General features: G+C 55.5%; 1 protein-coding gene across 1 annotated transcript in view; it reads left to right on the forward strand.

The window, feature by feature from the left end:
• The window catches only part of NPHP4 (nephrocystin 4), a 110,246-nt gene that overhangs the window by 59,212 nt on the left and 24,299 nt on the right, over positions 1-26,735 (forward strand). The window contains exons 12-18 of the mRNA XM_047084097.1: positions 229-367; positions 7,200-7,261; positions 9,147-9,254; positions 10,632-10,783; positions 10,931-11,122; positions 11,608-11,795; positions 24,947-25,107. Coding sequence (XP_046940053.1) covers positions 229-367; positions 7,200-7,261; positions 9,147-9,254; positions 10,632-10,783; positions 10,931-11,122; positions 11,608-11,795; positions 24,947-25,107 — 1,002 coding nt within the window. The remainder of the gene's footprint in view (positions 1-228; positions 368-7,199; positions 7,262-9,146; positions 9,255-10,631; positions 10,784-10,930; positions 11,123-11,607; positions 11,796-24,946; positions 25,108-26,735) is intronic.

The raw sequence follows: 26,735 nt of genomic DNA on the forward strand, positions 1-26,735 counted from the left end.
TCTACTTGTGTAGGGGCCATTCTGTGCTCGTGTGGGCGTCTGGGATTTGAATGCTGCTGGACGCTGATCTTTTTCTGCTTGGCAAGTGACTCGATTATGACCTCAGAGCATGTGGCTTCAGACATCGCTGGTTTTACACGGACTTCGGGCCGGGGGGCTCGCTCCCGGGTCGATTCGACACGAAGGCGCGACTAAGGGAGGCGGCTGCCGTTTGCTCTCTCCTCGCAGGTGGAGCAGGTGGCGTCGGGGACGGTCCAGTTCCAGTACTCGCTGAGCCCCAAGGGACACCTGGACACGCTGCCAGGGCACGGCCACGGCCCGGAGGCGGAGCAACAGCCCTCCAGGAAGCCACCCGCGTCCCCTGCCAGTAAGCGTTTGCAGGGCACTGATTTTGGAGCACACAGCGTGACTCCCGCCTGTTCTCGAGGAGACGTACTTGGGCCGGTACAATAACGTTCATCCGCGAATCGCCACAGATTGCTGTCATTTGAGCCAGCGGGCTGAGCTTCTGCTTGATGTGGAGGTGTAGGATTGGACGGTGACAGGGGTGGCCTGGCGCGGTGTCACCTGTCACCCGGAGCTCCCTGACCAGAAGCCCGCGGAAGGCTGTGCCGGTGACGCGTAACGGGGCCCTTGGCACGGGGGTCCCGCAGACGCGGGCCCGAGAGCCGGAGCCGCGCTGAGCGCCATGGGCGCGCCTCTGCGTTGTGCTGTTAGCGTGTCGTGGGTTTGCCCTTCTGACGAGGCGCTTCCCACCCGCTTCAAGCCCGAGAGTGGGGCGTCTGCTCTCAGCTCGGGCCTGTGAGGAAGGGAGTGAGGGCTACCAGCAGAGCAGCGTCCTTCCCGTGGGCGGGGACGTGTCTGCACGTGTGCAGGTGGTGAAGCAGTGACCGCGGCTGCTGGCCTCGTGTCCGGCCGGCCCAGCACCTGGTGGCCGGGGCCTCTTGGCTTCTGCCTAGGGACGCCCAGGGCAGCGTCTGGCCGAGAACCGCACCAGTGGTGGAGAGCAGGGCTGATGTCAGAGGGAAGTTCGCTCTGCAGGGCATTGAGCCCCAGCCCGGGGCTTCTAGAGGTCGTGCCCGCTGAAAGAATGTTCTAGATCACAGGAGGCTCGTCTCTTAGAAAGCTGGGAATGAACAAATGTGTCGGCCCGCAGAGGGGAGCTTAGCCCTTGTCCGTGCTCCTGACAGATGCCGCTCAGTGTCACCCTGTCACCGACAAGGCCTGCTGTGATGGCGTCGGGCCTACCCGGTCATCCAGGATGGTCTCCCCGATCAGCGGCCATGATTCCTTGCCGCGGAGCATCACAGCGATGGGCTCTGGGGACTAGGATGTGGGCACTTGGGGGGCGGGGGGAGGAGCATCACTCCGCTGAAGAGTGCAGGTCGTCGGTGCGGGCGTTTGTTCGACGCCGAGGACGTCCTGGGAACATCTCGTGCGAGGGGCTGTGTGTCCGCCTCTGTGTCTTGCCCGGTAAAGCACTCAGCACACGTTTGCAGAGCTGATGTGAGACCTGGCTGTGTTCTGGCTCTCGAGTGATGTCCGTCTGTCCGTCTGCCTCCCACGCCTCATCCCCTCACCCCTGAGCTCTCTTGTTGTTGGCTTCCTTCCGGGAAGAGTTTCTCCACGTAGTGATCCCGGAAGCTCTGGGGAATCCCAGCAGAAAGAACTTCTGTTCACACGCTCCATAGAAGTCCTGACCGGGGCCCCTGCTGCGTCCCCTGCCTTTGTCCGCGTGGTTCCCGACTGGCAGCCATCGGTGCTGCTCTCGGAAGAGAGTGTGGAGTCAGGGTGGGGCCAGCAGACGTGTCACCCACGGACCCAAGTCCCCGCTTGGTCCCTGCACTCTGCCACTTCTGCCGTGGGGCGGCCTCCCAGCTTGGGCCAGCTTTGCCTGCGTTTCGAGATGTTCGAATGAACAGATATCAGCAGTCCTGCCCCTGTTGTGCCATGCGAGGACGGAGACTGGCGGGAGCTGGCCTGTCCCTCGGACCCCAGTCTCTCCAGCTCTCCGCACGTAGCCAGGCACAGAGCAGTGCCCATGGGAAGCCAGACACTCCTGGGCTCCAGGCATGTTGTGGAGGTTCAGGGGGAAGGGGATCCTCCCTCCCCACAGACGCCGCTGGCTTTGGGCTCGAGATGATCATGTTAGTCAGTGGGACGGACATCTCTCTGGATGACTGGCTGGGGGTGTGTGCTCCCCGTGCGGGGCTCACTGAGCCCTAGTTGGGCATGCAGGGTTTGCGCCCTCTGAGTTCTTTACTAGGAGAGTTATGGTTCACATCATGGCAGACAGATTGCTGGAAGGATCCAGACCTAGTACAGACGTGTGGTGGCAGTGCCATCCATTCTCCACCACCATCTGGGGACCAGCAGGTCCGCCCGGATGGAACCGGATTGCATTTGGTTTATTTAATTGGGATTTATCGCTGCATTCACGTCACATTGAGAGGATTGCCTTCATCCCAGATTCCAAGCATTTGAAGGCCTGGCCTCCCAGGACCCGACGCAAGAGACTTAAATATCTCTTGTGCTTAAGCGGTGATGGAAACCTTTCCTCCTTCGATATTTTACCAACTTACCCGGTTCTGTGGGAAATCTTGACGACACGCGGCTGTCACGTTAAGTGAGGGACTTTGGCTCTCTGTTATGAATTATCTTTTTTATGTCCTCTGGAGAATTACGAGAGAGCAGAGGCCCACTCATCACCCTCCGGGAGCGAGTGCACGGAGCCACTAGAGGGCACTCGCTCTTGGTTTTTGGAACTTGGAATTTCCCTGACCCATATTTTACTTTTGAATGTTCTGGCGGTCTCAGAATGTCCGTGTGTTCGCTTCACGGATTTGAAAAACAGCCGGGTAGAAGGGGTCGTGGGAAACCTGTCCTCATGGTGTTTCCCAGGATACCCTGGGTTGGGTTCTTGCCATGGTTGTGACCCTTTGTGTGTTGGCACCGCAGGGACGTCCTCTCCGACAGGCGGCTCCCTGCCCTGGGTTGTGTCATCAGGGCAGTCATTCAGGAAGGGGCGTTTGAGCTGTCCAGCTGGAGTGACGTGAGCCAGTAGATTTCAAGGGATCCCAGGTGTGCGCTCTGGGGGAGGACGTTAGCGGGTGGCCCAGAGCAGAGGCCTTGGCAAGGGGCAGGTCCCTGCAGTGGCCAGCCCCTGACGCTGACCCCGGCCTCAGGCTCTGGGCACCCCTTGGCTCTCCCCACTCCTCTGGGGCCTGGTTGGGGCACTTGTGCACCTCCAGCAGCAGGATGGACAGACATTAGACGTGACACCTTTGTGGTGACACCCCCTCGTCAGCCCTTGGAGCATGCATCTTCTCCCGTGTCCTCTGTGCTTAGGGGACATCTGGGTTGGGGCGTCTCTACCAGGTGCATGCATCTCTCGCACAAAGAGCCCAGCTGCTCCCGCAGGTGCGGAGCCGCTTCCCAGGTTCTCAGGTGCATGTTGGACCCTGGGCCCTAACTTAGCAGCATTGTGGCAGCTGCTGGCGCAGGCAGGACCCTAGGACCCCCGGGTGTGCTCGGGATGCGTGTCCCTCTCTGTCCCTGACTGCCCGGCCTGCCTAAGCAATGGCGGCGGCTGCGGCGGGGGGTGGAGGGGGGCTTGTGCAGCTGTGGGCAGCCCCAGCCCCTCCCCCGCAGCACCCCCAGGTGTGCTGGGCCTCCCCAGGCATCCGGTGTGCAGGAGCCCCTCGGCCACCCGCGTGCACCCTGGGTGCAGCACCAAGCCCCATAGCCACGCCATCTCTGAGCTGGCTGTCCCTAATCTCTGCAGTTTGTTCATTGTCCCCATTTCCTGTGGTTAGAGTCTCAGGGAGGATGGCTGTTTACCCCCAAATAATTAGGAATGAGGGCCTTTCAAATGGGTTTGCCGTATGAATTCTTGGTGTCTGAATAACCATCAGATACTGGTTATTATCCTTTATTTTCAAGGCCCAGTGAGGAAATCTGTTTCTCCAGGTCTTTCTTTATATCACGGTGACACTGTCTTTAGCAGTGTTGACCCTTCCTCGGCCATGCTTTTGGTGTCTGCTGTTCTAATCCTGTAATGTTGCCAGACCCTCCCCCCCCACCCCCTGGTCCGAGACCTGAGCTAGTCAATGACTGACCCCTCAGCTGGACATAGGTGGGTTTGTTCCCCTGGACAGCGTTTTCCTCTGTGAACACCCCTCATCCGGCCTGCCTGCTGACTCCTTCCCTCAGTTTCCCCCCAGAACGCACAGCGGTGTTTAAGAAAAGCATTCCCGGAAGACAGCTTGCATTTTGGGACAAAGGGCTTTGGTGGTACCTGCTGTACGGGGCTGGCCCCTGGTTGGGGACGGGCAGGGAGGTGGTTGTGCTGTGGGCCCCCCGGCATTTCCGGAGAGGCCTCTGCTCCCTCCAGCCTGGAGGAAGCCTCCACGAACGCCTGGTCTTCCATTGACCCGTGCACTTGTTTGCCTAACTCTCTGTGACCCCTGCCCAGTCCCCTCACCAAAGGCCCGGTCTGTGGAGCGTTGACGTTTCAGATTTGCGTGATCCTGCACACACATCCCCCAGGCGGAGGAGGTGCCAGGACACAGGTCTTTGCGTGACCCGGGGGTCTGTGTCCACAGTTTGGGCTTCTAGAAGCCAAACTGACAGAGGGCGGCTTGGATGGGGAGCTTCTGTTGACGGTGGTTTTCAGCAAGTGGAGGCTAACCAGTGGGTGGCAAGGTGTTGGGGAAGATGCGTCTTCACTCAGGTGGCCGACCTGCTGTCCTCTGTCTCGGGCGGTCGGTGGGGATGCTGTCCGCACAGCACTCAGCCCTGGTGGCGGGGGAACCACCTGGGTAGGCCCTTCCCGCTGTCCTCTGTGCCACCTCCGAGGCCTAGGTGCACGTGGCTTCCCAGGCTGCGTGGCCCCTGAGCCGCCCAGAGCGCGTGCCGGGCTGCTGGTCCTCTCGGCGTTTCCGTGTTCTTCAGGAGACCAGAGCCCTGTGGCTGCTCAGCCAGATGCTGGTGCTGCTCCCAGAAGGGGCGCGTGCGGGGCGAGCCTCTGGGGCTAGCAGCTACTTTCCGTGGTGTCTCCATCTGCGGGCCGCCCTGCCCCCCTGCCCGCTGTCGTTGGTTCAGCTGGGAGCGTTTCGGGTTCCGATGGAGATGCAAAGTCGCACCTCGTAATGATTGTTACATTAAATTTTGTTCTTTTTTTTTTTTTTTTTTTTTTAGTTGATTTATTTATTTTGAGAGAGAGAAAGCAGGGGAGGGGCGGAGAGAGTGAGGGAGAGAGTGAGAATCCCAGGCAGGCTCCACGCGCAGCTCAGAGCCCAACGCGGGGCTCGAACTGACAAACCGTGAAATCATGACCTGAGCTGAAACCAAGAGTTGGACGCCTAACCAGCTGAGCCGCCCAGGCGCCCCGAAGTTCTTTGTAATTTCACCACCGACCTGTGAATGTGCATGCTTACCCTGGCGCATCAAGGGGGAGGTGATAGCCTCTCGCCCTCGCACCCCGTTGCATAGATTTCAGTGGCCTTATCTATGCTCCTGCATCCACGGTGCTCTTTTCCAACTTTTCCCCCTTGAACGTGGATGAGATGACACAGGTTGTTTGGGGACTGGCTTTTCCCATACCATGACCTCTCTTGGTCCCCTTTCCACATCAGGAGCTCCCCCCGCCCCGGTTGTTACCAGGCCGCACATGTGACCACGGCCGCTCTTCCCTCCGTGTGTCCATGTTGCGTGCACGTGGCTCTTTCTGATGGGCCGTCACCGCACACGTGCTGCCCGGTGGCTCCCGGCCCGGCTGTGCCCTGTGCTGGAGCTCAGGCCTTCCATCCTGGGTCCGGCCTTGTGGCCTCAGGGAGCCTCTTGGAGGCACTGAAGTGGCCACGCTCCAGAGGACACGTTCTCTGGCTGTGGCTGGTAGGTGGGCTTGTTTGGGAAGCAACATGGCCAGCGATCACCGATTACCGCCCAGAGCATTGGAACAAAAAGTTGGAGCCGGCATGTTTTGTGGTTTTGGTGTGTTTTCGCCCAGGCCCTGCCCCCCGGGCGTCCCGGCCCTGGGGTCACCGGCAGGCATCTTTCTAATCTGCCGCCAAAGTCTTCCTTGTGCTGATTTATTCTCTAGGAAGATAAGATTGCATAAGTCCCAATGTAAAGACTTATTGCCTCAAGAAACGTAGCGCACAGCACCCAGCTTTGAGAAGGTGGGTGAACAAGGGTGCGTGGAGGGGGTCTTGGACGGCAGGCTCCGGTTTTTCTTAGTGGAGGGCCACGGAGGCATTTCTTGCAGTTTTATGCTTGTTGCCAAAGTCAGGCTGTGGGGCTTCCCAGGGTCCCCGTTCCGGGTGGGACAAAAGCAAGACTCGGTGGCTGGACAGTTTCGGGGAGGAGGGTGGCTGAAATGGAGCGGAGGTGCCCTGGCTGGCCGAATCCTCATGTGCATTTGCTTCTGGCGAGGTGACACCTTTCCCCGGAGGCACAGCTTGATCAGTGACTTGCCACGAGCTAGTTTGGGGCACTGAAGTTTCTGGGACTCAAGTGTTTCTAAGTTCCTGGGAAGCACCTGCCTTGGCCTGTTAGCAAGGGGCAGGCAGGCCACTGACGGGGGTGCCCTCTGGACTCCGAGGTGGATGCAGGTTGGAGCCGGTGGGAGCCTGCCTTGGCATCCCCGAGGTCAAAGGACACACGTGGCCCCTTGCTCTGGGGGCCTCTACCCCTCCCGGTCTCACCACGTCCGCACCTGGAGTGAGCGGGCATCAGCAGGGCTGGGAGACAGGAAAAGTGGGGTGTTTAGAAGTTCCTTACCCGACGTCAAGTCCACCCCACCTGGGGAGATGCCAGGCCCGCCGACACGGGACCCCAGCTCTTTGAAGTCAGGTGTGTGTGAGCGGCGGGAAGATGGAAATACCCTGGGCAGGCACGCAAGGACTTTCACGGTCACGAAGCCCACCCTTGGTGAGACCACACGATCGGAGAGCGCGAGGCCAGGCAGAGAAGCTGGAGCCCCAGCGCACCTGGCTCAGGCTCCGTCCTCTGCTGTCACCCGCAGAGCGATCCTCACTCTTGCCCAGGCCAAGTCTGCTCCAAAGTGCTGGGCCCCCGGACTCTGCCCAGTAGCTGCTGCCTGGGCCGCGGGCGGCACCGGTCACAGCCAGGGGGCAGACGGGGCAGGTCCTGGCTGACTCGGGCTCCCTCCCCACCTCCATCTGTTTCCCCCCCAGGCCCACCAGCGCTGCCAGCCCGGGGGCACGCTGCCCCCCAGGACTCGCCCGTGGGACCAGGGGTAAGTCCAGGCCCGAGAGGCCTGTTTCAGAATTCCAAATTCAGTTACACGAAGGTTCCAGCTACATTTCTCTGCGTCTTGAAGGACAGTGGTGTCCCGCCTGGTGGGCTGGGGCTGGGGAAGGGGAGGGGCCGAGGTGCTGCGTCCCGTCCCTGCCCTGCCCCCGCTGTGCCCCCACCCTCCTGGCTGCGCGGCTCTCCGTGCATCCGGCGGCCACCAGTGTTATTAGTGATCCTGCGGTCAGCCATCAAAGGCACATTTCAATACTTTTGAGAAATGACGTCTTCTCCCCGGCAGTTATGTCTAGCGGCTGGAGAGTCTCTCGGGACCGAACAGCCTTGGTTGCTTTTCTGAGGCTCCATAGTATGGTCTTTGTCTCCTTCCTCCCCACCGTCTCTGCCAGGAGAGGGGGCCTGGCAGTGACCAGTGTCCTGGCCAGCGAGGTCATGGCCGCCTGGGGCACCAGCCAGGCCCAGCGGCTGAGCAGCTGGTGCTGGTGGAGACAGGCTGCGGCCGGCAGAGACCGCCCGTCAGCAGACGGCTCTGCGTTTGAGGGTTTCCTGTGTAGGAAGAGAAGGCCCTGCCTTGCTCTGGCCTCTGGAAACCCGAGTGATTGTGGTGCTCGCCCGCGGTTCCGGCTGCGCCATTTTGTACAGGGCCAGGGTTGGCTTGTCTTCCAGCCAACGTCGTCTGCCAGCAGCACCCTAGGACCTGACTTCCTAGAAAAGTCGAATAATTCGGTATCAGACTGTCCCCACAGAAGCAGTTTTCCTGTATACCGTGCAGCTTGTAAACTGGCTCAGTAGTGAGCCTTGTATTTGCCAGAAGACACGTGTGTGGGGACAGCCTCCCAGGCTTCCCTGCTGGCCTGTTCAAGCACTTTCCTTCCAGAAGTTTCCATGTCACCCTAAATGTTCGGGACTCACAGGACAGCGCTGTCTGCTTCCAGAGGCAGGAGAGGCTCAAGACAGCTTGTGGGGTCTGAGGGGAGCTGAACAGACCCTGCAGCTCTCCTCTGCCCCCTCGAGGGCTCTGGGGTCCCCTGTTGCCACACGCCCCCACTCGGTCGTATGCCCTCACCATCTCTTCGTGTGTCGAGTCCTTCTGCACCAGCACCTCCTCGGGCCGGCTGTGGCTGTGCGTGACAGAGTCCGGGATTTGAGAGGGGGGTCTCCAGTGGACGGTGGGCCCCCTTGACAGCCGCACTCAGCTTCCGAACGCCTGTGATGTTTACGGAAGGCTAGCCACGTGCCGGGTTCCCTGCCACCCCCTCCCCGCGGGTTCTCGCTTCGTTCCCAGCTGGTCCTGTGATTTAGGTGCTCTCTTCGTCGTACAGACAGGACACCGAGGGGGAAAAAAAAAGGTGTTTGGTGACCTGCCCACGGTCGCGTGATCCTAGTGATGACGTGGGGACTCCATCCCAGCGGTCTGTCTCCAGAGCCCGCCTGGGCCGCCATGGCAGTCGTTGCCCTCGTGCCAGGCTCATGTCACGGGAGCACAGGTGCTGGGACTCGAAGGGTCTCGAGATGTTCAGTCCCCGGCTAGAAGCGAAACCCCGCCAGGCTCAGAGACCAGCCCGCCCTGCAGCCCGCGAGTGGCAGAGACCCTGGCTTCCCCGGCCCTCCCTCTCTCCACTTGCTCTGTCGTGCTAGTAAGATTTTGTAAGCAAACGTTACCATCTGGGAGAGGGCACGGCCTTGCGCGTCCACAGCTAAACTGAAGGAAGTCGGGAGCGGTCTTGGGCTCCAGAGCAGCCACCGAGCACGAGGTCGCATTCCCACTGCCCTCTCTGCCACGCTTACCGGGTCTGTGCCAGCGTGGGTGGGCGGCGCCGTGACGTGACAGGGGTGCGTCTCACGTCTCGTCCACGCTTCCTCCCCTTCAGCTGTCTCTCTCCCAGCTGGCGGCTTCCCCACGGTCCGCCGCCCGGTGCCGCTCGGCCACGCTGTCGTCCCCGCAACCTGCCGGCTCTGAGCCCTCCCCGGCCCAGGCGGTAAGTACGCCCTCCCTTCCTTCCTCCAGGGAGTGGCTCCGAACCCTGACTTCTGCTGAGGCCTCTGGCTTTGCGAGCTGTGCCGGGCCTTGGTGAGGCGGCCGAGACCCTCATGGGCTCTCCGCGATACGGGCATGGTGACGGTCGCGGGGGGGGGGGGGGGGGGGGAGGGGAGGGGGGGAGGGTGTGTGTGTGGACATGGCTTAACAGTTCTTGCTTCCGGTATTTGCCACCGTTCTGTCTTGCTGACCAAGGAGCATTAGGTGTGGGAGCTCTTCCTGCCACAGGGCTTAATCAGGCTTTTGCTCCACCTGACCAGACAGAGCTAGACCCCCCTCGGGTCTCTGGGCCTGAAAGAGAAGGACAGTTTTGCCAGAGGTAGAAATAGAGGCCGACCCAAGCCTGCAGCACTCGGGGACACTCTCCTCGCTGTCAGCATCTGAAGGAGAAGCAGCGGAACCCGCCGTCCTGGATTCTGATGCGTTCTGGGCTCAGGCCTGTGCTGCCGCTGACCTTGGGGAGCGCACGTGAAGTCTGATTCCAGAAGTTGGCTGCCGCTCCTGTAAACCGCGTCTTCAGTCCTATACTGGGAGTCTACTGAGGAAAAGTAGTGCCGTTCCCTTATCTATTTGAGAACACGTCCGGGACCGTGAAATGCCTTGGTCTAAAGTCTGTCCGGGGCTCGTGTGTTTATGAAAAGCCTAAATCTCTTAGTGTTGACAGCTGAGATGTGTGAGAGCCCTCCCTGGTTTTGTGGTGTTCCTTTGAGCTGGAACGGAAAGCTGGGGAAGCAGGCTCGAAGGAGAGTATTTCGGTCCCCAGACAAGCTCTTCATTTAGACACGCCTTCTACTCTGGAGGGACATGGGAGGTGGGATACAAGGGGATGACTAGAATACCCCAGTGACATGGGATGAGAGGAAGGTCTGCACGCGCCAGCCGGGGGCTGGGGACCAGTGTGTCTTGCGGTTTGAAGGAGGGCTTGTTTTTCTGTTCTATAAATGTGGTTTTTATGTTAATTGACCTTCTCAGACAGCGCATCTCTCCCATGGTACCTGTTCATAAAATTGATGCTACCTTTCTCGTTGCTTCCCGACTCACACAAAATACGAGATGCCCAGATAAACCCGAGTTTCAGATAAACGGTGACTTTTTAGTATAAGTCAGTCGTGGATATTTCACGGGACGTACTTACATTATACCGAGATTATTCATTGTTTACCTGATGTTAAAAGGCAGCTGGGCCTCCTGTGTTTTCATTTGCCGAAGCTGGCAGTCCGACAGAGGTGGTTCGTCCGTGAACCCCCACACCCCAGCATCCTTGGTTCTTACAGGCTGGGATCCTGGCTGGCCTCACCCGGGCCCACATTTTGCTCAGCAGGGGCTCCCCTTGGAGGGCAGGATCTGTCACCTGGAAGCCGAGCTGAGCCAGGCGTCCTTGGTCCTGGGAGCATCTGTTGCCGAACACTTGCAGGAGCTGCCTTTCACACCGGTGCACGTCCCGATTGTCGCGGGCGTCCAGGCCAGGAGGTGAGGGGCGGCCGTGGGAGGGCCCGATGTGTGCTGTGACGTGAAGACGGACCCTGAACGACAGGCTGTCCCCAGAGGTGGGGCCACAGGTCCTGCCCCTCCCTGTCTCTTTCCTGGAGGCCGGCTGCGGGGGTCTTTCTGTTTCAGCTCTGGAAGTAAGCTCTCGCGGGCCTCGATGGTGCTCCTGCAGGCCTCCGGCTTTCCTGAGATTCTGGATGCCAATAAGCAACCAGCCGAGACTGTAAATCCCGCAGACCCCGTGCAATTCAACCCTCAGAAGGAAGAAGCCGATTGTCTACAAGGCAACGAAATAGTACTGCAGTTTCTTGCCTTTAGCAGGTACGTTCTTTTTTTTTTTTTTTTTTTTTTTTTTTTTTTTTTTTTTAGCAGGTACGTTCTTAAGTGTTCTGTGTTCCTCTTTCTGGCTCTCGCTTTCCTTGCGTTGAAGAAACACCTCTGTGTGGTTCTGAGCTGGGAGAACCCTCCATGCTGAGATCTTACCGGACTAAGGGACGCTGTCTGTTTTTATTTTCATCTCACTACGACCCCCACTCAGCCATTTCTGAACGCGGTCAAACCTGCTTTTGCCTGGTCTTCTGTGATTGAATGTGTTGTGTTGGTCAATTCTTCGGTATTCGTATGGCTACGTGGGCAGGTTCTCCAGCTGGGGCTGAAGTGGGTTGCTGTCCAGCGGGCTCCCCGAGTTCCCGGTGGAGCTGCCCGGTGGGCGGACGAGGCGGCGTGTGGCCTGTGGCACTGGGCTGTTGAAAGCCCAGGTTCTCTGCTCTGGAGGCTCGATTAATTTGGGCTCTTATTGGATTCAGAGTGTCCCAAGACAGCCGGGCAGCGCCGTGGCCAAAGACCGTGTATTTCACCTTCCAGTTCTACCGTTTCCCGCCCGTGACAACGCCGCGGCTGCAGCTGGTCAGGCTGGACGAGGCGGGCAGGACGCTCCCCGATTCTCTGCTGCATCTCCTGGTTCTTGCCGACAGAGATGATTCCTCCGATGCTGGTAAGTGCTCGTGCGTCTGGTGGGCGTGAGAAGCCCGGCACCGAGCCTTGTCTGCAAGTTCTATTATTTTCAAATGACGCGTGATGACACATTTCCAGCACGTGCAGAATTGGAAGGAACGGTGTAGGGAACCAGTGTGTCCGCCGGCGGGCCCCCACCCCAGACCCCTCCCCGAGCCAGGGTCGCTTCGAAGCAAACCCCAGACGTCGTCTGATCTCATCCGCGAGTATTTCCTTACGTGTGTCTAAAAAGTAAGGAGTCCTGTCTGAACACTGTAAACTCAGTATATCCTGATTGAAATGAATAATAATCCCATAATGCCATCAAATAGCTGATGTTAAAATTTTCCCAGTAACTTCATGCATTTTTATTTTGAGGTTGAAGAAGGGTTTTTTTTTTTTTTTTTTTTTTTTGAGGATGATAACATTTTTAAAGGTTTTCTCAGGTACGTTTCCCTGGACGTGGCAGTGGCGTCGCTCTCCTGTCTGTCTGCGGTCCCCCTGCCGTCCCCAGTCTCTGCTTCCGATTTGTTTGTTGAAGTAGCCACGTTGCTTGTCCCGTGGAGCTCCCCTCAGTCTGCACTGGGGTTTTGCTTCCCAATGATGACATTTAGCATGTCCCTCTCTGTCCCTGTTTTTTCTGTACATTGGGAGTGAGATCTATGTGCGTGGCCTGAGGCATGTTTTTGTTTTGGGCAGGAATTCTCCGGGGCCGGGGTTGCATTCACTACCTCTGGCAGCTGCACAGGGCCCGGTCGCTTCTGTCTGTGCCGTGTCGGTGGCCACTAGGTCCGTTGCTGATGGGCGGATAATTATGCTCAGGGTTTAAGTGGTGGCATTCTCCTTCTGGAACCCCTCTTCATTTGTCAGCTGGAATGCCTCCATGAAGAGAAACTTTCTGAGGTACAGTTCACGTAGGAAAGGCAGAGTAATGCTCAGTTCTTTCCTTTTATTTACTAATTTTCACAATAATTAGCCAGTTCCCTAGCATCCTTCGAGAGTGGGGCCAAAGTTTGTTTCTGGTATCATTATAAACCAGTGGATTTAAACTGCAGTAGATCAAAACAGATCAAAAGTGTTGTTTTTATTGATGGTCAGTCACATGGTAAGGGGCAGAGCTGGGTACCTTGTGTCTCTTAAGTAGAAAGGGCAGGTGGAAAACGATGTGTTAAAATGCTAATCAAATGAGGGTAGTTTAACGACATTAGCACAGACAAAAGAGGCAAAAGGCAAATGCGGTGCTAGGGATAAAGAAACCTATGAAATATAATCGAGGGAATAATCACTAAGAAAAAATTCTGTATCTGTTGAACTTCCAGAAAACATAGCCTCAAAATATAAAAGAAAAATTGATAGACTTTATGCAGAAATTGACAAACCTGCAGTCACAGAAGATTGGACCGACCTGTCAGTGAGTTGACATATCAGGCAGAAAATAATGGGGGAAATTGTAAAATACAGTCTAAAAAGATGATCTTACGAAACCTGCAGGACCAGTTTAGAGAATATGTGTTCTTTTCAAGCATACTTTGAGACTTATGGAAACTGATCATTCACAGACATGTGTGTATGTTTTAGGCCATCACGCAGGCATCACCTTGTACCAGGAGACTCAGTATCCGATCTAATGGTGTGGCATTCTCTGACCGAAACGCTGCAGATCAGAAATCAACCATTCCCTCACCCAAAAAAGGCTCTGAACTGCCGGGTTTTTTGTTTTTTTAATTTTAAAATATATTTGTAATTATTCCATAGGTTAATGAAGAAATAAAAATAGAAATGACTATTTATTTACTTATTTATTTATTTTTAAATGTTTTTATATTTATATTCGAGAGAGAGAGCAAGCAAGAGGGGGGCAGAGGGAGAGGGAGACAGAGGATCTGAAGTACGCTCTATGTTTAGAGTGCAGAGCCTGATGTGGGGCTTGAACTCACAAACCGTGAGACCATGATTGGAGTCAAAGTTGGATGCTTAACCAACTGAGTCACCCAGGTGCCCCAGGGGAAATTTACAGCTTTAAATGCTTGTATTGGGGAAGAAGAAAGCATTTTTTAAAATGCTGATCTAATTGTTCAACTCATGAAGTTTGGGGAAAAACCAGAACAAATCCAAAAAAAGTGGAGCGAGAGAAATTTGAAAATAAGCATAAATGCTTAGAAAACAGCAGACAGGGTCAGCCAAGTTGCTGGGCCGGGGGGTGGGGGGAGGTCACAAGGTCAGAATCGGTCGAGAGGGTCAGAGCTGTTGCAGGCGTTGGTGGGTCCGAGAGCCGGGCGTCTTGCTGGTGGTCCTCTCCATCCGATGGGCTTTGCTGCCGGCAGAGGTAGCTGCACAGCTGCCGCCAGCCGCGGACCCCAGGGCAGAGCCCTCGCCCCCTGCTTGTCTGAGGCCCCTGGCATCCTCTCTCCCTGCAGGCAAATCTGAAAAGAGAGAGGGGAAGGGGGTGCAGTTCAGGTCTGCTCCTTCTCCAAAACCCTCTGGCTGAAGAGCTGTCCTTGGCCTGGGGAGGAGCCTGCACTGGGCAGAGGGTGGGCGCAGGAGGTCCCTCTGCTTAGAAGCATGTGGCCAGGAAAGGACCTTTGCCACGTTCCCAGGTTTTGTTCTCTCAGCTCCCTGGGTTTCCCAGCCTTCTTGGGACCACTTCTCCCGAACCGACTGCCTTCTCTTTGCCCATCCTCCCGGGACCATTGGTGGACAGTTGAGCTCATGTCCCCAGAAGGCTCTGAGATGGATCAGAATAGTGCATTGATTTCAAGGCTCCCATGCACCTGTTGCCGAGAACGTGTCTCCTCTTCCATTTCCTGTTTTTTTTTTTTTCAACGTTTTTTATTTATTTTTGGGACAGAGAGAGACAGAGCATGAACGGGGGAGGGGCAGAGAGAGAGGGAGACACAGAATCGGAAGCAGGCTCCAGGCTCTGAGCCATCAGCCAAGAGCCTGACGCGGGGCTCGAACTCACGGACCGCGAGATCGTGACCTGGCTGAAGTCGGACGCTTAACCGACTGCACCACCCAGGCGCCCCACTCCATTTCCTGTTTTGAGCCCCATCTGGCCACGTTATCTAGGGCAGCTCTCGGAGGTTCTGCAGTGAGGTTAAAGGGATAGTGTTTAGGCGATTCCGTATAGAAGGCCTGATTTGAATATAAACTCCTTTACCATATGAATTTCTCAGAGAGAAATTAGTTCAAAAATTAAATTTCCTGGGGTGCCTGGGTGGCTCAGTCGGGTAAGTGTCCAACGTTTGGTTTTGGCTCAGGTCATTATCTCACAGTTCATGAGTTTGAGCTCCCATCGGGCCCTGCTCTGATGGTGCAGAGCCTGCTTGGGATTCTCTCTCCTTCTCTCTCTGCCCCTCCCGTACTTGTGCTGTTTCACCCACAAAATAACATAAAACTTAAAAAAAACTTAAAAAAAAAGAAATTTCCTTGCAAGTTGAGGTCCAAAGAAGTTAAACTCCAAAATCAAAATTTGTCATTATGAATTAGAATTCAAAGTCCAGAATTCTTAAGTTCAAGTCCAAAAAAAAAAGTTCCTTTCTGTGTCTTACCCAGCTGACTTAGCCAATGTTGCCCCTGCCTGGGCAGGTCTGGGCTCCCTCCAGCAGCTCCAGCTTGGGGTCCTTCCTCGCGGCCCAGCTTGGGGTCCTCATGGCCCAGCTTGGGGTCCTTCCTTGTGGCCCAGCTTGGGGTCCTTCCTTGTGGCGCAACTTGGGGTCCTCGCAGTCTAGCACCTAGCCTCTCTTGAGCCTCACTTAGGATATGTTTTCTTCTGTTGTTGAGATAGAACTTGTGTGTAACAAAGCGTTCAGTTGCACCAGCCTTTGAAAATTAATAGGTTTTATTTTTTAGAGAAGTTTTAGTTTTATGGAGGAACTGAGCTGGTCGTCCAGAGTTCCCAAATACCCGCTGCTCCCAGAGTCTCCCCAGTTAGCCGCCTTTTGTATCAGGTGTGGACGTTTGTCACAGTCGATGGACGAGTGTTGACGCTTTGTTGTTAACTAAGGCTCAGAGTTTGCACGAAGGCTTGCTCCTGGTGGTGTACATTCTGCGGGTTTTGACAAACACAGAACATCTAGATCCCCGTACAGTATCGTGCAGAATAACTTCACCCCTCACATATGCCCCGTGGCCATGTCTTCAACCCTCCCTCTCCCCGCCCCCCCTCCCCCCCTCCCCCCTCCCCACCACTGATCTTTCTCCTGTCCCCACGGTCTCCCGTTTCCAGGGTGTCGTATGCTTGGAATTGTGTAGGACGTAGCCTTCTCGGACTGGCTTCTTTCACTTAGTAGCATGCATTTAAGATTCCTCCATCACTTCTTGGGGCTCGGTAGCTCATTTCTTTTTAGCGCTGCGTCCTGTTCCATCGTCTGGAGGGACCACCGTGTATTTCTCCGTTCCCCTACTGAAGGGCATGTTGACGGCTTCCAGTTTTTGCCTTTACGAATAAAGCAGTTATAGACATCTTCGCTCAGATTCTGTGTGGACATAAATTTTCAGCGCTCTTGGGTGACACCTGGGAGCACATTTGCTGGGTCGCAAGGTAAGGGTATGTTTGCTGTTGAAGGACTGTCTTTCCGAGTGGCTGCACCATGTTGCGTTCCCGCCAGCCACGAGCGCGGGCCTGCTGCACCCCCCCTCGGCATTGGCGTTGTCGGTGTTGTGGGTTTTAGCCGTTCTCACACGTACACGGTGGTATCTCGCTGCCGGTTGGCTTGCGTTTCCCCGATGGCGTGCGATGGGGAGCCTGTCCGCAAAGAGTGACTTGCCACGTGCCCGTCTCTCTGGGGAGCTGTCTGCCTGTTCCTTTTGCGTATTTGTAGACTAGGTCTTCTTACTGTTGTGTTTTAAGAGTTCCTTGTTTATTTTGCACAAAAAACCGTCATCAGATGTGTGTTTTGCGGATGTTTTCTCTGCGCCTGCGGCTCCCCTTGTTCGTGGTCTCACCAGTGTCTTTGGGAAGGCAGACGTTTTTGATTTGAATGGAGTCCGGTTTATCAGTTATTTCTGTCATGGGTGCCTTGTGTCTTTGGTATTAGAGCGAAAAACCTGTCACCACACCCAAGGTCACCTGGATTTGTGTCCCCTGTCTTCCCGGGTACCAGAGTTTTGTGTTTCAAGTTTAGGTCTGTGATCCGTTTTGAGTTAATGTTTATAAACGTTGTAGTGTTCACGAAGTGAACACCGCTGTGTGACCACGAGCCCAGCCACCCCGATAGGACTGCAGACTGGTACCTGGGCCTCCCCCACCCCCCCATCCTTGGCTTCCCCAGGGGTGAACGCCCCTCAGAGTCTGTCACTGTAGACCAGCGCACCTGTGGTTTTGGACTGGGGCAGGATCATGTTGTGCGTGCCCTTCTGAGTCTCACTTCTGCTGGACGTGTCCGTGAGGTCCATCCAGGTTGCCGCGTGGAGCGGTGGTTCGGCCTTTATCTTGGCTGTATGGAAATTCTTCCTCTGAGTATTCCACACCATTTATCCATTCGGTTGCCCACAGACATGTGACTCGTTTCCGGCTTTTGCGCCTTCTTTGGGTGCCTATGTATGCGCGTGCACCGGTGTTGGGTGTGCACCCATGGACGAGTGTTGACTCTTTGAGTGAAACTGCTCTAGGGCACACGTGGTCATCTTTAGTCGATTTGCCAAGCAGTTTTCCCCAATGCCCATCCATTAGAGTAGATTTGATCCAGCGGGAGACATGGCAGCCTCCTGGACAGAAGTTTCTGGAACCCACGGCCCTGGACCTGGTGGCTGCCTCTGCCCCAGGCTCCCATTTCCCAGTGTTCCGGCTCGTGAGGAGAATTGTGTTTTGTTGCCTCCTTTCCTCAGGACAGAGCTCCCTTGCCGACTGCTGTCCCTGTTCTTTTCAGGAGGGCTCAGCCGTGCGTGGTCCTATCCTCCCGCACACATGCGACGCCTTCTTCCCCTTATTTCCTTTGCTTTCTGGCCTGGAGTTGGGCGTCTCTAACACGTTCCTCCCGACGTCTAGGCCAGTGGGACCTTTCTTAGCACGGGAGCTGGAGTCCTTGAGCTCTGGGTCAGCCGGGAGCCCCCTGGTCTGGAGAACTCTCGTGCTGGCGTTTGCCAGCCCCGCTCTGGGCCCATTGGGTGCTGCCTCTTCCTTGGTGGCTCTCCTGTGTCCTGTGCCTTCTCCACGTACAATCTCACATCCCCACCTACCAAAACCGTGTCTGTGTACCGTGACACGCTTGCGTTCGCTGTTTATCTGTTTCCCTCAATCATTTGGAAGCCGGTATCAGGGGAGGTGACACTTCACCTCTAAACACAGTGTCAGGCTTTACTGAGAAATGGTTCCACCGTTGTCCTGGAATGGACAGGAGTCTCACTGCCCCATCCCCGTTTTCCCTCATAACGTTTGTTGTGGCTGCTTTTTCTCTGTGACACGCAGTCTGGAACCTGTGTGGTATTGGGGGTTACCTCCTTAACGTCCTTTCCTCTGGAATAGTCCCCTGCCTTCTCTTTCCAGCGACAGTGGCTGTTTGAAGGGCCCAGGCGAGTGGTCCTGGAGAACGTCCCTCATTCTGCGTGCATGTGATGGTTTCTGCACATTGTTACTGACCCTGGCCCTCGGTAGGTCTTGCGCACGGAGGGTCAGGGCTTACGCGCTCCGTCAGGGTCTGGATGTGGCACCAGCGTTCCACGTGCCTCATGTGACATCCCATCTGCAGTGTCGAGGTCAGGGCTCATGGTGAGGGTGCTGGTTTGGTCCCTTGGGTGAGGCACCGCCCCACGTGCCTCTGGGGGAAGGGAGGTGGCTCCCCTTGGCACTCAGCACGGAGTTCTCAGGCCATTCTTGGGCTCCACGTGAATATCCACCCAACAACTTTCACCCACTCTTCTAACATCCTTCGTGGAGCTTTGCCTGGGTCAAGTCTTTAACTGGAATTTTGTCGGGGCGCCTGGTGGCTCACTGAGTTAAGCGTCCCGACTCTTGGTTTCCGCTCAGGTCATGATGTCATGGTTCATGCGATCGAGCCCCAAACTGGGCTCCACGCTGTCAGCGTGGAGCCTGCTTGGGACTCTCTTTCTCTCTCCGCCTCTTCTCTGCTCGTCCATACTCGCTCACTCTCTCTCAAAAATAAATAAATAAACTTGAGTTGGAATTTTGTAAGTGGTAGTTTTTCTGATTTTATCATTTGGTTTCCCTCCATTAACTGACATTCTTCTATTAACAAAAAATTTTTCCTTATCAACCAAGGGTGAACTACATATACATCCTCCAAAACAGAACAAAAGCTTGATACTTTCCCTTGAATTTCCAGTTTGCAGAGTAAGAAGTTGTAACAGCTACTCCAGTAGGGACAGTCCACAGTTGATAATGTCCTGTCCGTGTTCTTGTTTTGTTTTTAGAACATCACTCTGATATTTATTCAGTGTGTTAAATTCATCGTTACTACTTTTTTTGTTGTTTATTTTTGAGAGTGAGAGAGGCAGGATGTGAGTGGGGGAGGGGCAGAGAGAGAGAGGGAGACACAGAATCCGAAGCAGGCTCCAGGCTCTGAGCTGTCAGCACAGAGCCCGACATGGGGCTTGAACCCACAGACCCTCAGATCATGACCTGAGCCAAAGTTGGAGGCCTAACCACCTGAGCCACCCAGGCACCCCCAGTCGTTACTATTTCTGATGCTCAGGCTTCCCTATGTTTGGCCGGTAGGAGACCTCCCAGTGGGCCAGGAGCCCTGACGCAGCCTCACTTTCTGGAACGGCCCCATGTCCTGGGCTCCCCATGTGCCTTCTCTGCCTCCGACCTGGACCAGCTGCTTTTCCTGTGTGGGGCACGCTTAGAGACCCAGGGCTGGGGTGCTTTTGATTCTGGGTCGCATTGCTTCTAAGCCTTTCCCTGGGTAGAGCTGGAGAGTATATCGTAGCATGAGTTCACACTGGTATTCCTCATTGAGATTTAGTTTTTTCCTCAAAGGAATTTATTTGTATCTTTTTATACTGGGAATCGTGTTTCCTGACAATGTATTTACTTACTTTTCCTTACAATTTCTATCATGTATTTTCAGAATTATATTGCTACTGGGGCACCTGGGTGGCTCAGTCAGTTGGGCGTCTGACTTCGGCTCAGGTCATGATCTCATGGTTCGTGAATTTGAGCTCTGCGTTGGGCTCTGTGCTGACAGCTAGGAGCCTGGAGCTGCTTCGGATTCTGTGTCTTTCTCTCTCTCTGCTTCTCTCTCTCTCTCTGCTTCTCTCTCTCTCTCTCAAAAAATAAGTAATAAACATTAAAAAAAAAAAAGAAGAATTACATTGCTACTGTTAATGCTAAGGGCACAGACACTGAGTGGAGGGTCAGATTTCTGGCGTTCTCCCTTCCTGGGCCACGTCCCGCTGAGGAAAGACCTGGAGACGATTCTGGGGAGCTGGTACCAATTTGATATTCAGTCAGATTCATTGGTTTCCATTTGTTTTTAATTTTATGTTGGAATATTTACATGGCTCAAAATATAAACCCCTTGTCCTCTCCAGACCATCCACACCCCACTCATCCTCCTAGAGGTAACCAGCCTTTTAGTTTCCAGCTTCTCCTTCTGATGTTTTTGTTTGTTTTAAAAAGTAAGCAACGATATTTCTATTTCTCCTTGTTTCTTTGTTCAACAGGTAGCATAGCAAATAACACTCTTTCTCACTTGCTTTTCTCAGTTCACCTTACACCCCGAACCTGACTCCACATGGAGCCCCTGTGCGCTGGTTTCCACGCCGCATCGAACTGCTCTGGGCGCCTGCCCTGTGCTTCACTCGGCCTGGTCTCCTGCTGAGGGACACTCGGGCTGGTTCCAGGGCTTTGCCTTTCAGAGAAGGTGGCAGTTAGTAACCAGGGTCAACGTGTTCTCTGCGCCTGGCGCTGTGTGTTTAGGGTGCGTTGGCAAGCTGTCAGGTTACAGATGTGCCAGCACCCGCCCCCCACCGGGTTAGCCCCTCCCACTGGGTTACCCACGCTCCCTGCCCCCCCCCCCCCCCACCGGCTTAGCCCATGACCTTCCTGTGATTCACTGGCAGTGCCTGGGGCTGCCTCTTTCCTCAGGGCCTTGCCCACAAAATGCGTTGTTTACCTTTGGGAGTTTTACAGTCTGATCATGTGAGATGGATCTTTGTGAAGTTTTAATTTGCATTTCTGTTATAACGAGTGAAGTGGAGGGTCTTTTAGATTTGTCCTTGTCTGCAAACTTCTATTCCTATCTTTTTCCATTTCTCTCCCTGAGTTTTTGTCCGTTCTGTCCTCTGTTTTGGGAACTCTGTTTATTAGGGGGGATTAACTGTTGCCTGTGACGTCAGTTGCAGATACGTTCTCCTGCTTTATCTTTACTTTGCTTCTGGTGGGTTTTCCAAAGTTAAGTTTTGTTTTCGTCCCCTCTAATGTGCCAGTCTTCCTTTGTATTGCTTCTGAGTTTTCCCGAGTCCTGGATACGAGGGCGTCCTCCTCGCCAGCTCGTAGAGAGAAGCACACGTTTTCTTGGAGGGTTTGTAGGTTTCATATTTCACATGAGATTTCTGGTTTATTTGCAGGTTATTCTATTGTGTGATGGGAGATAGGGATCCAATTTTATCTTTTTTCAAATGTCTCTCCTTTTGACCCAGTGCTGTTTATTAAAAAGGACATCTTTTTTTTTTTCAGGGACTTGAGGGCCACCCCATCACGTACCAACATTTTTTTATTAAGTGGGTTTATTTCTGGATTTTATATTTTGCTCCATTGGACCAGAGGTTGGCAAACTGATTTCTGTTAAGGACCAGATAGTAAATATTTTAGACTTTCTGGGTTACATATGTTCCCTCTGGAATCTTCTTTTTTTTTCTTTTCTTTTCTTTTTTTTTTTTTTAACAACTCTTTAAAAAGATGAAAGCCATTCTTAGCTCCCAGCTAGATCGGCCTGTGGGCTGTGGTTTGTCAGACTCTGCATTAGATTATCTGACCACGAAAGGCAGGCATGCTATTTGGTCAGAGGTGCTACTTGGCTGTGCTTTGTATTTATAGCAGCCCCGTCCCTCCCTGTCCCCCACCTCTCTGTACATTCTGGCTGGGCTGGTTTTCCAAATGAACTTGTTAGACCCTTTTTAGGGGTTCTGGGGAATCCATAGGTTAACATGAAGAGAATGGCCCTTATGGGGCAGGAGCAGACTTGCCAGGCACAGGGACATTTCCTCACTTGCTCATTTCTATTTACCCGTCTTTCCAAAGACTCAGAAGTGTACCTCATGGTGGGTTTTGCTGTTTATTTGTTTTCAAACCAACGAAATCTTACCTTTATCTTTATTACTTTTTTTGGGGGGGGCGGGTGTTCTTTACTGTTGTTTTTCTAATTTGAGTCATTTAACTCATTTATTTTAATTCTGTCTCTATGGATGCAGAATATTCAAGGCTATGAATTTTCCTTTGGTTGCTGCATTATGTTTTGGTGATTCAGATAAGTAGAATTTTCATTCTTTTCTAGAAAATCTATTTCAATTTTGTTTCCCCTTTGACATTGAATTATTTAAAAGTAAGTTGTAAATTTGTTTTTAAAAGTTGTTTCCAATTTCTGGTTTGTTGCATTGTGATCAGAGAATATCATTTGTAATATTTTTACCTTATGGAGTATAGTTAGGTTTTCTTTGTGGCCTAACACATAATTAACTTCTATTAACGTCCCAAATACATTCGAAAGATGTATTCTGTTGTTGGGGAGCAGTGTTGTACGTATATGCACACGCTCCACCTCAGGGATTAGCTGGTCTGGTCTTTCATATCCTTATTTATTGTGGACTTGACCTGCCTTGAAAACAAAGTGATTAGTTGTTCTCTACTATTAATTATGTTTTTATCTGTTTCTCCTTGTGTCTCTAGATTTTTGCGTTGTCATTTGGTGCCTAGCTGCTGTATGTTCGTTGGTGATTGTAGACTGTAGTCTTAGAACATGCCTGTCATCTGTGGGAGTTGTGGATGCCTTCACGGAGCAGGGGTGTTTGTGAGTCAGGAAGGAGGGGCAGAGGCTGGGGACCGTCCAGCCAGAGGAAGAGCCTCCGCCAGACTTGGACACAGGGGTGTGGCTGGACTGAGGCTCAGGAAGGAGCCCGGGGGTGGGGGGTGGGGGGCTGGGGCTCGTGTTTGTGACGGTGGAGAGGGAGGTAAGCTTGGGAGCCTGAGTGGACCCTGGGGAGGTGCCACTGCCCCTGGGGTCTGTCTTGGTTAAGCAGATGGTCAGCAGCATCGCAGACTTCTGAGGGTGGCGGAGGTGGCACAGGGCTCCCTTTGTGGCTGCTGTGGCAGTGATGTGGGATGGACCACAGGGAGCGGAGGCCTCAGGGGAGGCCGCCGAGGAGCCGGTCGGAGGAGCCGGTCGTTTGAGCCGGACAGAGTGAAGGGACCCAAGCCTGCGAGGGGCGGGGGGTACTGGGCGGCTCCCGCATGAGAGCCCTGAGGCTGGGCCCAGACCAGGAGGGCCCCCACAGCCCCACAGGCCTCCTCCAGGTGCTCAGCACACCATCAGCTCTGGGCTCAGTGTGTTGTCCTGAGGCCGTGAGCTCCATCAGGCGGGGACCCGTTCATCCTCTTCTCCCGTGTGATCCCCACGCGGTGTTTGGTGCGTGGTGGGCAGGCCCCAGTTATTAGGTTGCGTCAAGAAGACCGGGCAGCTGATAGGAGGTAGCGATGGGGTGGGGGAAGGAGCCAGCCTCGCAGGCTGGGAAGGAGCCAGGGTGGGAAGGAGCGTCGAGGGTCCAGCGGGGACACTGGCGAGCAAGTAGAACCCGGGTGGAGAGTCTGGGCCTGGGGGACCCCGGGGTGGAGCATGGAGCCCCCAGGGCCAGGCGTCTATGGGTGTCGTTTGGGAAGTTGGGCCACAGGGTTCAGATCTATTCTGCCTCTTTGAGTCGGAAGCCGGACCGGCGTGGAAGCCGGTGCCCGAGCTGTTCCTTCTCCGCAGTGCAGGTGCACCCGGCAGGTGGAGCTGTGGCATCGGTGCCTTGAGCTGGGGCTGGGCTGGTCACAGGTCTTTGTTCCAGTGTCCACCATGCCTCTGAGCCACCCATTATGGAGGGGTGTCCAGAGAGCACCGGATGTCTCAGCTGGCTGGTGGCACCGGGGCAGGGGTGGTGGGTGTCCTTGGCCTCCATTCAGCCTGTGACTCCGTCTGGTCACTGGAGATGTGATGCTCGGGACTGGCCTGCACGGTGTCACGGCCGGCCCTCCCTGAGCCTTTGTCCTGACTCCTAACTGCTCCCCCGCTCCAGGAGGTGCCCCTGTGACCTCCCTCGCTGTGGCCGGTGCCAGGCCGTTGGCAGCTGGTCCCGGCTCTGTATCCCTTGGGCCCGTGCGAGGTCCTCCACCCCCAACCGCTCTCAGCCCCCAGTGCTGTGTCCTGTCCCGACCGGCTTCCCTCCTTCCACAGGGAGCACTGTCCTGGTCCTGAGAGCAGACGGGGCGTTACTGTGTGGGCCCCCCTGGGGTGGGGAGAGGACCCTGGAACCCGTTCCCCCTGCTGAGTAAACACGTGGCCCTTCCTCCCGAGACTTAGTATTGGGCTCACCAGGGGCTCCGTGAGCGTGTTCCCCGGCGCTGCAGCTCGCTGTCTCTGCCGACGTAGAACGGATGGTGTTGCCGCTTCGAGAGGCTGAAGGCCTGGGCTGCCGTCTGCTCCCTTGTCAGTAATAAGCCTGGCGGCCGGGACAGCCCCGAGGAGGCCCCGTGCTGGGGCGGAGGCTGGGCCTCGCGAGCCCCGTGTGCTCAGCTCGACCTCAGCGCGAGCCCCCACGGCTGTCTGCCGGCCCCGCTCTGACAGCAGACGCAGACCACAGACTGCGATGCTCCTTAAACTCTGCACACGGAATCACGGCCTCCCCCGGCAGCCCCACCGGGACGCCTGTCCCCGTTCGGGAGGGACTGTTCCACGAGGGTTCGGTGAAAACCCTAAATCGTGTTTTGGGAGGAGTTCATTGTATGTATTGGGAAGAAATGCAGACTTCCGGACACGACTCTTTGTTTTGTAAATTTGGATATTTTATGACGTTTTTGATTAATGTGTTTATTAAACTGTAGTTACGATGGAAGCAGAAATTAGTGATCGTGACCAGAGCAGAAATCTCTTCAAAGTGTGAAGATGATAGATGGCTCTAATTACCTGTGGACTCATTTGGGGCCTCTTTGCACAGGCTCTCCTGGCTTTCAGCTCAAGTTCCTGGCGGAGCCTGGATTCCTGAGGCCCGGAGAGCAGAGTCGGTTCAGCCACTACCTGGCCGCGCAGGCCCTCCAGGTGGACGTCTGGGATGGAGACTCTCTGCTCCTCGTTGGATCTGCAGCCGTCCCGATGAAGGTGGCTGCGCTCTGCAGGCCGAGCCCGGCCCGGGTGGGGTGGCCCTTCTGGGAGGCTCCGCCCGCTCGGTGGTCATCATCCGGTGTGGGACCGGGGTCTGACTTCTTTGTTCACAAATCCTGTCCCGCCCCAAGGCGAAGGTTTTCACGGGGTCTCAGCTGTGCAACACCAGGTTCTATTTTCTCAGCCATCGGTCCACTCCCCCCAAAACTGACCCCTGGTGAGGTCCCCTCCCGCCCCCTCGACGTGAGGATGCGCCTTCCCCGGGGGCGGCGGCCTGGCCTGCGGGAGTCCCCCCTTCAGCCCGGAGGCGGGAGCTGGGGCACCAAGTGGAGTGTGCCAAGATCACCTGGTGCCTGCTCTCGGTTACTCGAGTCGTGCTTTCCTCACTGTAATGGAACCTGATTCTGTCTCTAAGCTTTCCCTCCTCCTCGTATACTAAGACCTGTGTCCGTCCGTGGGTGAATTTAAGGCTCTTCCCCAGAGTTGCCCCCAGAGGGTCAGCGTAGTTGCACTGTGCTCCTGGGCCAGGGACTGAGGACACGACGTCCCAGCGGTGGCACGGAGGTGCGAGAGGACACGGCTCCACAGCTGCAGCCCCCCCCCCGCCGGCTCTGAGAGTCCCCCACTAGCTGACCTCCTTCCAGATTCAGCCTCGGGGGCCCTCGGTCCCCCCCCCCCCCCCCGCTGTGAGCCCTGGCTATGCGCGTGATTCCCCTGACGCCACGCTCCCCTTCCTCCTCCTAAGGGCCGATGGGGCTGCGTCCCCCCTCCACCCGCCTCGGTGTCCCATCTCTGCCCCCAGGGGAACAGGGTCGCCCACAGCGCGCACTCGCAGGTGTCAGCTCATGTTCTCGGTCCTCACTCGGTCCTCACTCCGGTCCCTTGGGCCTTCCTGGGTCATTGTCCGGTGCGGCCCCAAGGGATCATCATGGCCACTGTGTGTTTCCCACACTGGCTGGTGATGTCCTGGAGGGTGGGCTTGGGACGGTTACCCCATCTCCAGCACAGTCGTGACCCACAGTAGGCATGGAGCTGTGTGACTGAGAATGAGCAAACGGAGAGAGCAATGGGGGAAGGGGGGAGGAGGGATGAGGAATGAGGATGGGAGGAGGGAGGAGGAAGTAGGGGGAGGAGGGAAGAGGGGTGAGGGGATGGATGGGGAGGAAGGGAGTGGGAGGAGGGGAGGAGGAGGGAGTGAGGGAGGAGGGAAGAGGGGTGAGGGGATGGATGGGGGAGGAAGGGAGTGGGAGGAGGGGAGGAGGAGGAGGGAGTGAGGGAGGAGGGAAGAGGGGTGAGGGAATGGATGGAGGGAGGAGGGAGTGGAGGAAGGGAGGAGGGAATGGGAGGAGGGGAGGAGGAGGGAGTGAGGGAGGGGGGGAAGGGGGTGGGGGAATGGATGGAGGGAGGAGGGAGTGAAGGAAGGAATGGGAGGAGGGGAGGAGGAGGGAGTGAGGGAGGGGGGAAGGGGGTGGGGGAATGGATGGAGTGGAGAGGGAGTGGAGGAAGGGACAAGGGAATGGGAAGAGGGGAGGAGGAGGGAGTGAGGGAGGAGGGAATGGATGGAGTGGGGGGGAGTGGAAGAAGGGAGAAGGGAATGGGAAGAGGGGAGTGGGCGGAGGGGAGGA

This window comes from Lynx rufus, unplaced genomic scaffold (genome assembly GCF_022079265.1).
Source record: "Lynx rufus isolate CCGP_SWC_20201006 ecotype Redwood Valley unplaced genomic scaffold, mLynRuf1.p SCAF_2, whole genome shotgun sequence".
NCBI lineage: Eukaryota > Metazoa > Chordata > Mammalia > Carnivora > Felidae > Lynx > Lynx rufus.